Raw genomic sequence first — 15,118 nt, 5'->3', positions numbered from 1 at the left:
TTATTACTTGCTTTGGTGATCGGGCAAGAAGCGGTACTTTCTTTATAATTGTCTAGGACAAGTATAGCCGATAACTTCATAAATGTTTTCAACGGTGTTACATCTCCTCGTGTATTCTCTAGCCCTTGCGTTTTCTTAGCAATGCCAGTGGGCTTTAACTTTAACCCTACGGATTAAAACCTCAAGTTAGTGGCATTAAAATTGTCACTGTTTACGGACGATCCCTAAGCTTATTTAAATCTATGCGATATTAGTTTATTATTTTATTTAATCTTTTTATCCATTTAAGGTGGCTCCCTAGAGTATTTACGGACACCCACCCTATAGAGCGCGAGTTAGAAAAGGAAACTTACTTAATTCCTCTTAAAGTTTTCCCCGCAGAGATTTACCAGTATAGGTACTGTTAAAGTAAGGCTTATTTTTTGGTTGTCAATTTTTGGATTAGGGCCGTTGCCATGGCAACATCTCATCTAAGGACAGGCAGATATATTCTTCATTTTGGCCTAAACACCTTAATATTTATACTTTCCTTTGGTGAAATTTTTTCATATTTTGCCACACTGCATGGAAATGACATTGTCTGACATTTTCAATTGATAAAAAGTCAAGGTTGTTTGGACGGTTTTTCCAATATTCTGTCAAATTTTCCATATTTGTCTATTTTCCAATATTTGTCATTCTCCTAATATATTAGATTAGCTTTGACATATTTTAACAAATATAGGATATTTTATAGGAATTGCATGTGGCTGGAACTGGGCCAAATTAAAAAAATTCACCGAAGGAAACGCGAGAAAATTCACTGGCAGTTTTCCTTTTTTGTGCTCATGTTGACGTCATAAAAATCGAAAAAAAAACTGACGTTTTCCTTTGAGCGCGCGCAGATTACTTGAGCTTTCGGCCTATGCGCGCGTGCTATCGTAAAACTATACGGAGCCACCTTAATTGAGTAATATATTCACACTTAATCAATTCGAAATGGTTCATCACAATCAAGTCAACAAAGAAACAACTGTTCTCTGACGTTACATGTACAAGCAACCTTCTTGGTTGACGACATAGACTGCGGACAGTCTCTCTTTTGCTCGAAAATCCATGGGGAAGAAAGCAAAGAACGCAATACACGCGAGCGGTTCGTGAGCGTCCGAGCGCCACGAGCCGCCCACACTACTCGCAGCTCCGCCGCTAGCCACTCGCATGTCACACTGGAAGTCACACTTGTTTAGCTTTCTTCATTGCGTTCTTCCCCAACGGATTTCCGAGCAAAAGAGAGACTGCTCGCAGTCTATTGAGGACATCAAGATCAACAGTGTTTAGCTGCTCTCGTGGAGTCTAGGAGCCATTAGAGAAACGATCTTGTTGATGGGAGGTTCCAGGATTGCGGACTTGGTCTTCAGCCTGATTCTCCTCTCAAGCCCGTCTCTCTTGTTTGATTTTACTTTCAAGATGCGACCAAGGGGCCACAAATTTTCTCCACGAGTACAATGTCTTCAGTTTCAAAGTAACACCCTTATTTTTGCAGGGATTGCCTTCTCTCTCATAGCAATTAAAATCCCAGTTTAATAGTGACTTTTAAAAACAAACTTTAACCGAATGGAATAAAACTAACCTTAAGCTCACAAGTACGCATTGCGGACCTATTTTTTGAATGTGAGGACAGGAGGAGCTATAACCAGGGAAAGGGGTGAGGGCAACCATTAGTGTCACAACAACTGTATTTTATACAACTGGTCTTTATATATACTACTAGAATGTATATTATTTATAAAATGGAAAAAGGGAAACTAGAGTTAGGAGTTAGGAGGCGTGATCTGAATTCAAGTAACTGCAACAGATTTTATGATTCCCCACCTAAGTACACGCCCCCCCCCCCCCCCCTCTCCTTCCACCATCATTTAGAGTTACACCATCCTAGACTTGGGACAAAGTCATCTTTACCTTTCTACTCCCTGAGAGTGCCATGTTCTGTGAATTTTTGCCACGAAAATTGTCTTGTAAAGATCTACTCATTCAGTGCATAAAATTGTGACCCCCTCCTATCTAAGACATGACTGACCACCCCCCCCCCACAAGTTTCCAATTTCTTTTTTTGAGATGCACATGCATGGAATGCAAGACTTGTTTCAAATCAAGCTATGCACTACAACCTGCTAAATAAGCTATATTTCAGGGGTATACCCATGAATTTGAGAGTTGATACATGTTGGAAGTTTAAATTCAGTTTCAAAATTTAAAGCAATTTCTCCCAAATTGACTACCTCCTTGATAGCGGCTGATGTCAGTTCTTAAACAAGCTGATCAGTGGCTTTCAAATGGTATATTGTACACAGGCAGAGAGTCTTTATTTGCTGATTTGGGAAAAACTGCCGTTTGCTTCAGGGGGACATTACTACCTTAAAATTTGTTTGTACTCTAGCCCATATAAATAACATACATGCTAACACCGGTCGACTGAATCAGAGGATATACATGTTTATTAAAACAGCTGGCTTCATATACAAGTCCATACAAAAAATACTTCATAAAAATAATTTAATACTTTACAAGACTAAGATTGTTATAATACATTGCAGTTATGTGGCAATAAATAGTTAGAATGCTCTTTTAGCTAGATTCATTCTTGGCATACACCATGTAGACAATCAATACCTAGTTTTCTTTGACTTTGACAATAAGACCCTATCCCACAATCTCTTAAAGCAAATATACCACAAAATATTATTTTGCTTGCTTTGAATACCTAAAATGCTCATAAAAGCCTTGAATTACAGCTGGGTTAAATTGCAGAAAATATGTGCGACAATATTTTTATAACAGTAAAAACATAACAACTCGAAACACCGCCACGTGCAACATTGCTAAATACTTCTCTTTATATGAGAAATATGTAACCTTTTTGGCACTATCACCTATGAGTTTTTCAAAGATTTTTCTTTACATGTCAACATTGGTGTGATTTAAGTATAATTGAATATTTTTTTTTTTCAAACACCAAGTTCAGCATCATTAAAACACTTGCTAAGTGTATTAAAATTACTAATCTTTTTTTTTTTTCTGCATTAATAACGTAATGTTCTAAATCTTCTGCCGTCTACAATAATTTATCCAGGGATACGACTTGGCATATGATCTAGCTAACTTTTACTACAAACCTAATTTTATATTAACATCAATGTATCATAAGACTAATCTGGTCTTCAAAAGGTCTTTATCATCGCCGCCATGGTCATTGCTTTGTGGCCCTAATTGTGTTTCTTAATTATTGACCTCTTAATCAGTATGCCAACAATGCAGGCAATGTCGATATACATATAAATTTTAACACGAGGCGACATTTATCAAGGCCAGCTTGATATGACTGGGTAGAGCACTGTTTAGTGCCCCTCAGCTGAATGACAGCCGTCTGTGTAAGTCTCTTGTGCAAGATGAAGGCAGGTAATGGAAAACAGATGTACTAGAGGATGAATCTGATAAGAGGACATCAACAACTTGTTTCCAGTGGTCAAAGCTGATACAGGAACTCTGTAATTAATTTAATTGTTAAAATGTAGATGAGTATGAGGTACACTAATCATTGAAAATCAGAAACATCATGGTAACACATGTATAAATGTATATACATACATATACAATAATTACTGTAAAGTTCTCCTTTTGAAAGTTTCATAACTGAACAATCCATTACTGAAGAAGCTAAATCCATTTTACATTCAAGAAACATGACAACGACTATTTTGAGAATCATTATTTACGAAATAGAAAACATGTAGTGTGTTTCTAATGAGTTATAAACACAAGTGGAAGTTTGGGAGAACGAGAAATTCTGTTGGAACACGAGCCGCAGGCAAGTGTTTCCAAAGCTTTTTCAAGTTCTCCCAAACTTTCACGAGTGTTTCTATAACTCAACAGAAACACAGAGAACATGTTTTCTATTTCTTTTAGAAAACACCACGAAGAAAAAAAGGAAAACAACTTGTTAACTTTGATTATCAAAATGTTAATTCTCTTTGCGTGCACAATCATTACGTTGACAGCTCGTGCTAGTTCTGTGTTTCTGTCAAGTTATAGAAACACGAGTTATAGAAACACGACCAATCAGCGCGTGTATTTTCTTAGGACTGTTTTCTAAAATATTATATTAACACAACAAAAATGTAGAAAGTACAGTGCTTCATAGCTTGGACAGTATCCAAACTATGCCATAATATATGATAACAATGTTCCCACCTGTTCAAGAGCAGAGCAATCCTTTCCTCTCTTCAAGTAATGTGTCTTCCAGAATTCTAGCAGAAGTCTAAATCACAAAGAGAGTATTTAAACATTATAATCTTCAGGTACTTATTCAATGGTACGTTTGATTTACTTACTTTTCACTGACATCACTACCATTAATTAATTGATTGTTGTCAGGCAACAATTTAGAATATAGAAATTCATTGATTGGGGATATCATCTTGATGTGCTACCAAGTTCTTCAAAACAGCATTAAAAGATATGTCTGGTAAACAGTAGGGAGAATTGATATCTTGACACTGGGACTGAAAACCTCACCTCAAGTTTGTCAGGATAAATCCTGGATTCTTCTGAATGTTCTCTTCTCTGACAAAAGCCTACAAGAAAAGACACCTAAAAATTGTGGACAATTCCTTTACAATATGCTGTTATGATACTTCTATTTTAATTTATACATAGACAAAACCGGCAAAAACAAAGCTTGGATACTTTCGATCACTATAGGAATCTGCTGAAAATAAAATGATATTTACTTACCATAAGGTAAGCTGGAAGACGTCCATGCCTGTGTGCAAACATCAGGAAAACAAGAGTTGTGTTCAGACAGCTAACATTCTCCTGAAAAAGAAAGTCAATGGATGATGAGTATCTCAAAAAAAAAAAAAAGAAATTCCACAAAAATACTCTAGCATTCTGGACAAGTTTCCATTTTCTTCTGTGCTTGGCAAAGTCACAGCAACCACTGTCTGTAAGCTGGCATGGTTTTCTTCAGGAACAGTGCTAACCAAAGAATACATATTTCTCTAGTACAATAATCAATAGCATTTTTTTTTTGCTGCAACATTCATAGTACTGTTGCACAATGGTATAAAATGGATACAATGGTAGTTGATGTGAGGCCAGGATACCTAAAACCTACCTAGAAATTGTCCTGATGTACATGTACAGCTAAATTAATATTTCATGGTCAAAACTGATGAATGATGTACATGTATGGTTGCTTCAGTGATATACACTTACTTGTGTAAGAGTTCCGACTGTGATTGAGTTGATCAGCTTGTACAGAAGGAAAATCATCTGCTCCCAGTTATTGATAAGAGTGCCAAGCTTACAAGCCTCAGTGGAAAAATCTGTTAATAAAAAATAGAACAAAAAAAAATGTTAACTCAAATGAATGTCATTAGCACTAAAAACTACGATAACCTATTATCATAGGCATATACAATGCATGTAGGGAGCTAATAGATTCATTATGACTTTGATCTTGGAGGAAAATTGCAAACAGAGCTTGGCAATTTTTGGAGAGAGAAGTAAACAGGGCACACAGTCTTACCAGTGGAGAAGCGGCTTGACATGAAGTGTTCTTGAGATAACACCAGACAGCGAATCAACATGTTGGAATCCACTACATTTGAGGTCAGGATGGACACAAACTTCTCAAACTATGAATCAAACAAATTGAAATTAACAATAATCAATAAAGGCAGCATTTCTGAAGGCATTTTTTCAGTTAGCAAATTCTTCAGTTGGTTAGAATAAATGAGAAGAAGAGAAATTAACATATATAATAAAATATATAATAAAATTTTAGTAGTTTACTGGAACATTGACATCAGCATTTGCAGCATTAAATTGTGCTTGCTTACCTGTTTATCACTGATGACCTGGTCAAATCTCTTGAAGGCAAACAGATTAAACTTCATCAGCTCTCCAAGGAGATCAAAGCTACTTTGCAGAATTTCCTTGGGCTTCAGTTCATCACTTGTGATGTGATCAACAAGGTGCTAAAGGAGAAATGAAAAATTCAGGTTATGACATGCAGTGAACTAGTTCAGGGAGCAATAAAACTTATAAATGAAATTTAGAATTTGAATAAGTTTATAATTCATCTTTAATATGAATATGTTTTCAAAATAAAAATTTAAATAATCAAAATATCTCTATTAATACCTCAAGTAGTCCTCTCTTGATAAGAAACAACTGGTCTCCTACAGATGCTCTCCCCCGAAGAAATCCCTCAATTGCCCTTGAAAGCCAAAACCTTCAAAAAGATATCAGAAAAGAATTCAAATTAGTTTAACACTAAAAGTGCTAATTAACCTACTTCTTTTACTATTCTAACCTCTTTGCACTGAAGAACCAAGAAAAAATATGTTACAAAGATAATGTAATTACCTTAGTGGTGCCGTTGTGGGACATCTAATCAGAGTCTCTAGAATTTTGGTAAGAAGTCCTTTTTCTCCAACACAACAGAGTTTTCTACAAGCAAAATGAAAACATATGATTATATTAATTGACTGATAAACAAAAGCAAAAGTTACCAGAATTGTACCAGTAAAATTTAACCATCATTTCTAAATTGGATTTATGGAACTGGCAAAGAAAAGAAATAATAATTATAATCATAAATTACAGGAGAAATAATTATTAAGAATTATAAATTAAAGGAGAAATAATAAGAATTATAAATTATAGGGGAAATAATAAGAATTATAAATTATAGGAGAAATAATTATAATTATTAATTACAAGAGAAATATCCATAGACAAACCTGTTGGTGTTGGATAAAGTTTCAGGAAGCTCAAGGCCATTTTGAACTGAAAAAAGGAAAAAAATATATTAAACAGTTGCCACTAATGCATGATCACATTCTTTTACTAATGGTTTGCATGATTGTCTCTTTCAGCGATTCTCGAACAAGATATTAATGGATTAAAAATCTGCATACAAGTACATGTACATCAAACTTGAATATAAAAAATAAACTTTTAATTCCACTCACCATAAAGTTCCTGAAGTTCATCGACTTCTCTGGGAGTTAAAAGGAGGTGTTTATTCCTACAAACAGAGTTAATATGTTATAAATAATCAATTACAAGGTAAAATTGAAAACTAACTAAAAGACAACTTGAAATTTTAGGGAATAAAAGCAAGAATAACAACTTACTCATGACGGTCACAAAAGCTGTGAACTAGTCGTAGAAACTGGATCTTTAATGCCGTTTGCTGAAAAAGAAATTATAATAAGTTAGACTCAAATGAGGACAAGAACACAGATCCTGGGTTCTATACACAAAAGTTTTTATCATTTATTTTAAAACCTATCTAAAGAAAGCTGTCAATATCTTACCGGTGTGCACTCATGATCTCCAATCTCTATGTCCATCAAATCTGGATTCCTAAAAGATAACATTAATTTAATTAAATACTTTTAAACTAATTTTTAAGTTAATGATTCCCAAACAGACTGATATCATGCAAAGAATGGTAGAGTTGAAAAGAAAAAGCTTTCTTTAGTCACCCACAGTAAAGTAGCATAAGACAGTTCTTCTTGGAGTTCTTTTTCAAATTGTCCTTTTTGTAATTATTTCTAGAGTTATCAGAGATGGTTGTGTTAAATGAATTTGACCCACAACACTTACATTCTTTCTGTTTCATTCAGCCATGACATCTTGTCAAACAACTGGCTCATTCCAGGAATCAATTTTAGCTCTGACAGCCTCTTCTGAACCTGTAATAAATCAATACAATAAAATTACAAGTTAATAATCAAATGGTCAAGTATTCAAACACTTTTTGTAAAGAATAACTGATCTTAGAGTTCCAAAATTATCAGAATTTTGATATTAATAATACTAAAAAATGAATTGCAATTTTTTCTAGATGAATAGTTCCCAATTACTATACAATAATATTTAATTAATAAATGCTTTTTGTTTCTTGTTTTCTTCACTTGACTTACAATTAATTTATGCTTTCCTGTCAAGAACAAACAGAGAACATAGAAGACCTCTACTTTGTGCATGACCTGCAAAGAAAAAAAAAAGATAAATCCCAATTAGTAACACATAGTAAAAATATACTAAAATTCAGAGATTGCATCCTATTGAAGACCACTTTTTTAAGGCGCAGTCAACCACAAATGTACAAACCTCGTGTATGAGCTTGAACGAAGATTGTAGCCTCGGTGCTACTGAATCTGGTTCATCTAAATCTAAATCTGCAGCAGAAAGAACATATGAAAATAAGTTAGGCAAAATTCTGTTAATCTGATTTCAAATCAGTAAGTTTAATAAACACAATGCAATTACTGCACAGAGGAAACTAGAAATACAGCATACCCATATCAAGGCCATCTGACATGAGCACATTCTGTAAGAAGGTTTGGAAATCAAACATGTCCGGAAAATGGGACGATCTCTCCACTGCAAAACAACAGGGAGAAACCAATTGATTAGTATCAATTACAAGCACTTCTAAGAACAAGGAAATCTTTACTTCTTATTAGCATATTCATAAGAGCGAGGACAGGGTTACCATACACTAATTGATACACGTGTGCAACATACATGTATACACAACATTAGTCCAACAAAATCAATGGCAGCGGTGATTTACAAAATAAAAAAAATATACCTAAGTGGGAAACTCATCTTACCCATTGGTTGGCAGGCCAGCCTAACAATCCTTGGGAGGAACTCTTTTAAGCCTATAAGTGTTGCTGGAATAAAAACAAACAGAACATTTAAACAATATTATGTATAAGAACTGTCACACCCGAAATATTCCAATCTACATGGAAGTACACCTCTATATAATTATATGGTTACACAACACAATGTTCTGACATTTTGCACAATTTTATTGTCAGTCCTTTTTAATGGTGGCAATTAAAACGTGAAGTCTAAGAAAATACCTTGATTGTTATCAGCCACCTCCTTCTGGGACAAGCCTTTCTTATCCACTTCATCTTGAGCAAGTACTAAAAAATAAAATTTGTCACAGTAAACATCATTAAAGAAGCAAACTAGAAGCTAGAATTAAACATGAATAAGTATAAAGTCATTATCTAATGATTTAACTTTTCAAACACTCCAAGTCTTAAGACACACTTTCATATAAATTAAGTTCCTTTGGTTTCATTTTTTGTTGTTTACTTTACGCAGTCACATATAAGGTTAATCCTCAGACTTCCAAAAATAGACTTGCAGAAGAAATACATTGCACAATCATAATAATCAGAATTGTGGTCTTCATCAGTGATAATGATCTGACATGTCAGATAATGATGAAATATTTCTCAAAACTTACAAGTGCTTCTCTCCTCAACAGATTCCAAGTCAGACAGGGAAAATGATAAAACACGACAAAGGTTTGCCAACTGATTCTGGTCCAAGATGTTTAACAATTTTCTCATATTTGCTGAAATAAATCCATAAAACTCAATGTTAACAAAGGGCAAAATTTATTTATTAAGTGTAGAATTCCAACTTATACCCCGGTAAGTTATTATAAGTTATTAAACACAGTTAAATTGTTGTACTAAAACTAAGATGCAGGTACTGAAACATAAAAGAAAGGTTCGCAACTTACCAATACTATCCAGGTCGATAAGTTCTTTTCTTGAGCCAAAGAGATCCTCTAACACCACAGATGCATAACTATTTGGATGCATAAAAAAAAATAAATTAGCTCCCACATATAAATGCAAGTAGATGGGAATAGGCACTCGATGAAAAGACAAATCACAGTCAGAGAGTTTAATAAACCAGTTAAAATAGAATGAATGAAATAACAAAAATAACATGTATTGAGTAAACGTATCTAGCTGTTTGTCAACATCTGGCAAACGACTGTGCTACTCAGAAATGAGGTATGTGGATATTAATTACAATGATCTGGGAAGCTTAAAACCAGCCCGAAATTATTATTCCATTTCTCATCTATCAATATCTTCTATCACGTACAAACACTATTAGGTATTACTTCTGCAAAACTGTTAAACTTGATCAAACAAGGTCACCATATTGAAGGTTTAAGACTTACGTAAAGGTTTTCTTCTGCTCTAGAAGGGTGAATAAATGGCTAATCAAATCATTCCTCTTTGCTAAATTAGTAGCAACTCCATCAACCTGCCAAATAAAAGTAAACCAAATAGTGCTATTAAAAAAAGTGGATACAATTTTTTTATTATACATAAACATATAGATCTGTGACATCATACTGTGAAAACTCTCTTTATCAATTCCACTTGTTTCTTTCAATTCAAGTTCTGAGAATTTGGCGATACATCACAACAATAGCCTGCTTGCGATTGCAATACATATTTTGATTTTGCATTTTAAGTATTACATGTTCCCAATCAGTAGGTTCCCTGCAAGGAAAGTCCTCTAGCTCAAACAGTAGTTGTGACACTTGCATAAAGTTGTTGATGGATTAACTGTATAATAAAATGAAGGCAAATTCACTCAGAAAGTCAACTTACCACAAGACAAATATTATGGATGAAGTCAAGGCACAATGACCACAAATTATTTTGCTGCACTCCTGAAAAGTAAACAACTTAAATATCAATGGCATGTTATTAACATGTACGCAGGAGCAATGATAACATTTGATCCTTAAAGCATTTTTAAATGCTTTTTGGCTTAGACTTGTCACAAAACTTGAAATATAAGTAGATCTTCTGGAGATGTTGAAAGTCATTCTCCAAGACTTTTTAATCTGACTCATGAAAACAATGCTCTACCACCACATTGCATATAAAATGTCAATCTACTACAAAACATATGGCTCTTACTTTTTTAATAATTTTGACAATATGCCAATCACATAAAAAGTCGTAATAGCAATTTTCCAATATTTGGATCTCTGCTGTTCTGGAAAGATACAAGTCATGTACATGTCATTTCTGCATACAGCTGTACATGTAGCCTGCTATTCATTTGTTATTCATAACTTTACCACAGAGTACTTACTCGTTGGCCTTATCTTGCAAGACTTGAAACCATAAATGACAGGATAAAATAGGACTTGGATAACAATCTGCCATAAAATAGAAACATCCATGAATTAAAAATAAACCTTGAGCCACAGTTAAAATATGTATATATTAAAGAAAGACTTGTTAACTACAAAACTGCAGACTTCTGACATAGGCAAGTTCTTTTTCTTTTTTGTTTTATTTTAGGCAATTTCTTTATTGGTCGAATCAAACAGAACCCTAAAACCATCAAAAAGTTGTCAGAACTCAAATTATGAAAGCTTTGTTGAGTGACAAATTTCAAGATCATACCTTTAGTTAGCTACAAATAAAGAAGCCTAAGCTGTGTATTGCACTGTGATAAAACATGACAAGCATTTGAGAACACAAAAGAAATGTAGAAAACATGAGCCGCAGTCAAGTGTTTTCTACATTTCTTAAGTGTTATCAAATGTCCAGAGTGTTTTATCACAGTGTAATACATGGCTTCGGCTTCTTCATTTGCTTTATGATATAGAGGTAGTGTGGCGAAAAACAATAAAACACACTTTTTCTATGTTTTATACCCTGATAAAACATGGGTTTTTGAGCAATCAGAGCGCACGCAGGGTCCTATCTATATTATAAATAAAATTCAAGCACAGTACGTCATGGCATATTCAATACTGACAACAAATACTAATAACATAGTGATACAGGTACATGCATGACAAAACTATTTTAACCAAAGATGATTAACCATACTAGTGAATCAAACATAAATTTGACTGTTATAAATTGGGACTGAAAATGTATCGACACATTGTATGGCAAATATATCTGAAAGTCATTCGCCACGGGTGAACTGAATTAACCGGAAGTGAAACCAAGACGTTTTGTCTGACCCATTGACACTAACACCATATTAAACCAGGAAGCAATTTTATATTTGTCTGATAAACCGATGATAAAGTAAGGACAAAAATGCTCTGAACTGGCAAAATAAAAGTTACAACCCTAGCTAAATAAATTATGCAGTGACAGATCGAAGGAATCATCAGGTTTGCCATGGAAGTGAAATCGACAACTACAGTGTTTCTCAATTTGTCAATACGTTTCATAAGCTTAAAATATATAAAACGACAGTCATGTGAAGGTAGATGAGCTGCTTGCTGGTAGAATACAATCTCACTTTCGAATTACGGCGACAACCTCTAAATAATGCGTTTTCGTACCTACGAACCCTACGATCTGGCATTTAATACAAACATTTTAGAACGGTGTTGAAATCTTTCGGAAACTCAGCGTGTTAATTAATCGACTTCCAAAGGAGTCATAAAACGTAAATCACTGAAACCAGTTTATACTGCACAGAAAACATGAGCTTAAACTAACTGAGTGGCTTTACCTGGAGTTACAATAAATTCATAAGTTCGCTTACCTCGACTCCACCGAATAAATTTAAAACTTGACCTATTCGAAGCCTCTCCTTGGCAAAGAATGGAAGATCGTTTTCGTACAGCACACTGGTCATCGTCGTGTCAGAGTTGAAGAAACTTGACAGCTCCTACATTAACGTGAGAAATGAAGAAAAACCTTTGATGACTGAAGCTACAATACTTTTTATCTCGAAGGCTATTCTTGATAAAACAATTAAGCTTGTAATATTCAAAAGTTGCCTTAGATCGAACTAGCGTGATGAAACAAACAACGTAATCAAGCAATTTGACCGAGTAGTAGATTACAATTCAATTCAGTTATAAAATTCGTCGAATGTTTAACGGTTAAACGAACTAGAAGTAAGTCTTATAAGCGAAGTATATATATATAAACTACCTTGACGTATCGGACACACTTCATGATGTTAAAACTCTGGGCGCTGCTGTTTCGTTCTAATTTGCCAAGAAGTAGAGGTATTTCCTTGAACTGCAGACGACGATCGACATCTTCGACGAACTCTCGAGGAAGCTGAAAGCAAGGACAGCGAGTTAATGTCAGTGCTGATGCACGCTTCGAGCTCAAGCCTGCCAAACTGTCTACTTTGTGGCTCTAAATCTTACCAAGTTCGTTCTGAGGCATCTTCCAGAGATTTGCGATGACATGATAGTCGCAGCGAGGTTTCTATTTCCACAACTCCTTCTCGCCATCGTAAATCAATAACAAGACAGTGAAATCGAGCAGCTAACTATGAATAACACTGGAGAGTCACGAGGTTGCAAGTTGTCGAGAGATTCTCTTGATCGAGATGTAAACTTACACGGCAGCCATTTTCCTCTTATATATCTTGCGCGCTTCTGAAAAGAGATCGATCGTAGACGATTCAGCCAATGGAAATGCTCGGTCTTTATGTGCGGACAAGATAGACCAATCGTGAGCTTTCTTGTATTGAAACTATCAATTAGCGGTCGACGTTCCCGCTAGGCAAAATGGCGCGCACCGCCACGAAAAGGTGTACTTAAAAGACACTTTTAAGCGATAGCCGATAATCGAATCGCTTTGTAAAGGTTTGCGCTTTCTTTTCATTTTGAACAATGCAAAAAAACTATCCTTTTTGTCGGCGCGGTCGCTCTCTAACCGAGGGAAAGACTGTAGAGTTTGATTTTGTTGACAAACGCGACCCTGACCCGCGCCTACCCACGTGCGACTTTAAAAATAATTCAGAAGCATTACTGTTCAGTCATAACTGTTTCTGACCTCGTTTTATCGAGAAACAATTACTATCTTAACGTTTTACATCAAAATGTAACTCGCTTAAAGATATAAAGCTTGACTTTGAGTTCGTTTCTCGGAATGACATCTGACTACAAAAAACCGCCTCAGCAAACATCAAACTTTTCTCTAAAAATGTCGTACAGTTTCGATACAGTTCCTCTGACTTTGACAACTGATTAAGTTTAACTGGACGACGAGGCTAAGACTCTCGATATACTAGGAGTTAAAAAAGTTTCGTTTTCCCATTTTCAAATGCCGCGGCCTGATTTTCAAGGTCACCGACAACCGGGTCCTTTCACTATTTACCTTTAATTTTGTCGGCTTATCAGGAACGTTTCAACCGAAATCAACTATTGTTAATTCATATATTTGTTCTTCAAATCCTTTGTATTGTTGAATAAACGTAGAAGGCGGGAATTTCAAATACACTTTGAAACACCGGCGCGAGCCGGAGGGATACGTATATAGGTCGAGTTTTTCAGACCAAAGAAACCGCCAAGCGTTTTTATTTTTATCTTTTCTTTTTTCTTATTACCGTTTCAAAAATACAGTCTTTTCGGGTCATGCAGATTATATTTTAGTGTGTAATGATGATAAATCGCTCTTTGAAAATGAACGATCATAAAATAATAATCAATAGAAAAACATATAGATCGATTCCGTACTTCAGAGGACCTCTTCAATTATTGCGGCCAATTTCTTTAAAATTTCGCATTTGGAGAAGAAAGGAAAATGGCCAATGATAACTGAATAAAAATCGATAGAAAAACGTATAGTATCATATAGATTTTCTTCGATTGATTCCGTACTTCAGATGACCTCTTCATTGCGGCCGATTTCTTTTGCAGTCGGATAATTATTCTTTTAAAATGCATTTAAACCGAACAGATATGTCAGTGCCATGCCTTATACGTGTAGCCTTCAACAGAGACCCAGTAATTTGACATTATACCTTACTTTTCTTTACATGGAGAAATCCTCGCCGGTCTGTTAACTCAGCAATAGTGGCACTTACATCAGACCTTCGGTGGAACACTCAAAAATTTTAATCATAAATATCGCCAAAAATATAAAACAAATAAAACGCTGGGCTTTTTGAAAAGAAACCTTCGTAGTAATTCACCCACTCTTATATCTGTTGCTTTTAAAGTCTCGAACAACACCAACAACTTTATTTGTACTCATTCAGTACAGTGGATAGTGGAATTCGCATTATATGTTAACTGGGTTGAGACAGGTGCAAAGGGGAGCGTTACGATATGTTCTAAACTGCTACCGCACTGAAGACAGACATTGAACATTACTGAGATACTGCGAGAGCTAAATTGGAAAACTTTAGAATTTAAAAGGAAAAGGAGTAGGCTCACAATACATGTTGTATAAAATATATAAGCTTCTTCTCCCACTGTAGGCTTAAATGGTCGACTACC

The 15,118-nt window shown here is 35.0% G+C and overlaps 1 protein-coding gene across 1 annotated transcript; it reads right to left on the bottom strand.

Annotated features, from left to right (window-relative positions):
- Positions 1-1,872: 1,872 nt before the first annotated feature.
- Positions 1,873-13,682, bottom strand: LOC145466542 (short transient receptor potential channel 4-associated protein-like). Its single transcript, XM_081450261.1, has 27 exons — positions 13,037-13,682; positions 12,813-12,944; positions 12,418-12,543; positions 10,993-11,059; positions 10,500-10,561; positions 10,061-10,146; positions 9,608-9,675; positions 9,326-9,436; positions 8,931-8,996; positions 8,673-8,735; positions 8,356-8,439; positions 8,167-8,234; positions 7,977-8,042; positions 7,657-7,745; positions 7,365-7,413; positions 7,182-7,240; positions 7,017-7,072; positions 6,786-6,831; positions 6,409-6,492; positions 6,184-6,274; positions 5,880-6,017; positions 5,567-5,675; positions 5,254-5,363; positions 4,771-4,851; positions 4,552-4,610; positions 4,228-4,294; positions 1,873-3,522 (listed from the first exon to the last, which is right to left on the bottom strand). The coding sequence occupies exons 1-27, from the start codon at positions 13,121-13,123 to the stop codon at positions 3,385-3,387; spliced, it is 2,262 nt and encodes a 753-aa protein (XP_081306387.1). The 5' UTR covers positions 13,124-13,682; the 3' UTR covers positions 1,873-3,384.
- Between the last annotated feature and the right edge of the window lie 1,436 nt (positions 13,683-15,118).

Source organism: Orbicella franksi, chromosome 13 (assembly GCF_964199315.1).
Source record: "Orbicella franksi chromosome 13, jaOrbFran1.1, whole genome shotgun sequence".
NCBI classification, from domain to species: Eukaryota; Metazoa; Cnidaria; class Anthozoa; order Scleractinia; family Merulinidae; genus Orbicella; species Orbicella franksi.
Note: the sequence above shows the minus strand (reverse complement) of the source record. Positions and strands in the feature narration are given on the sequence as shown.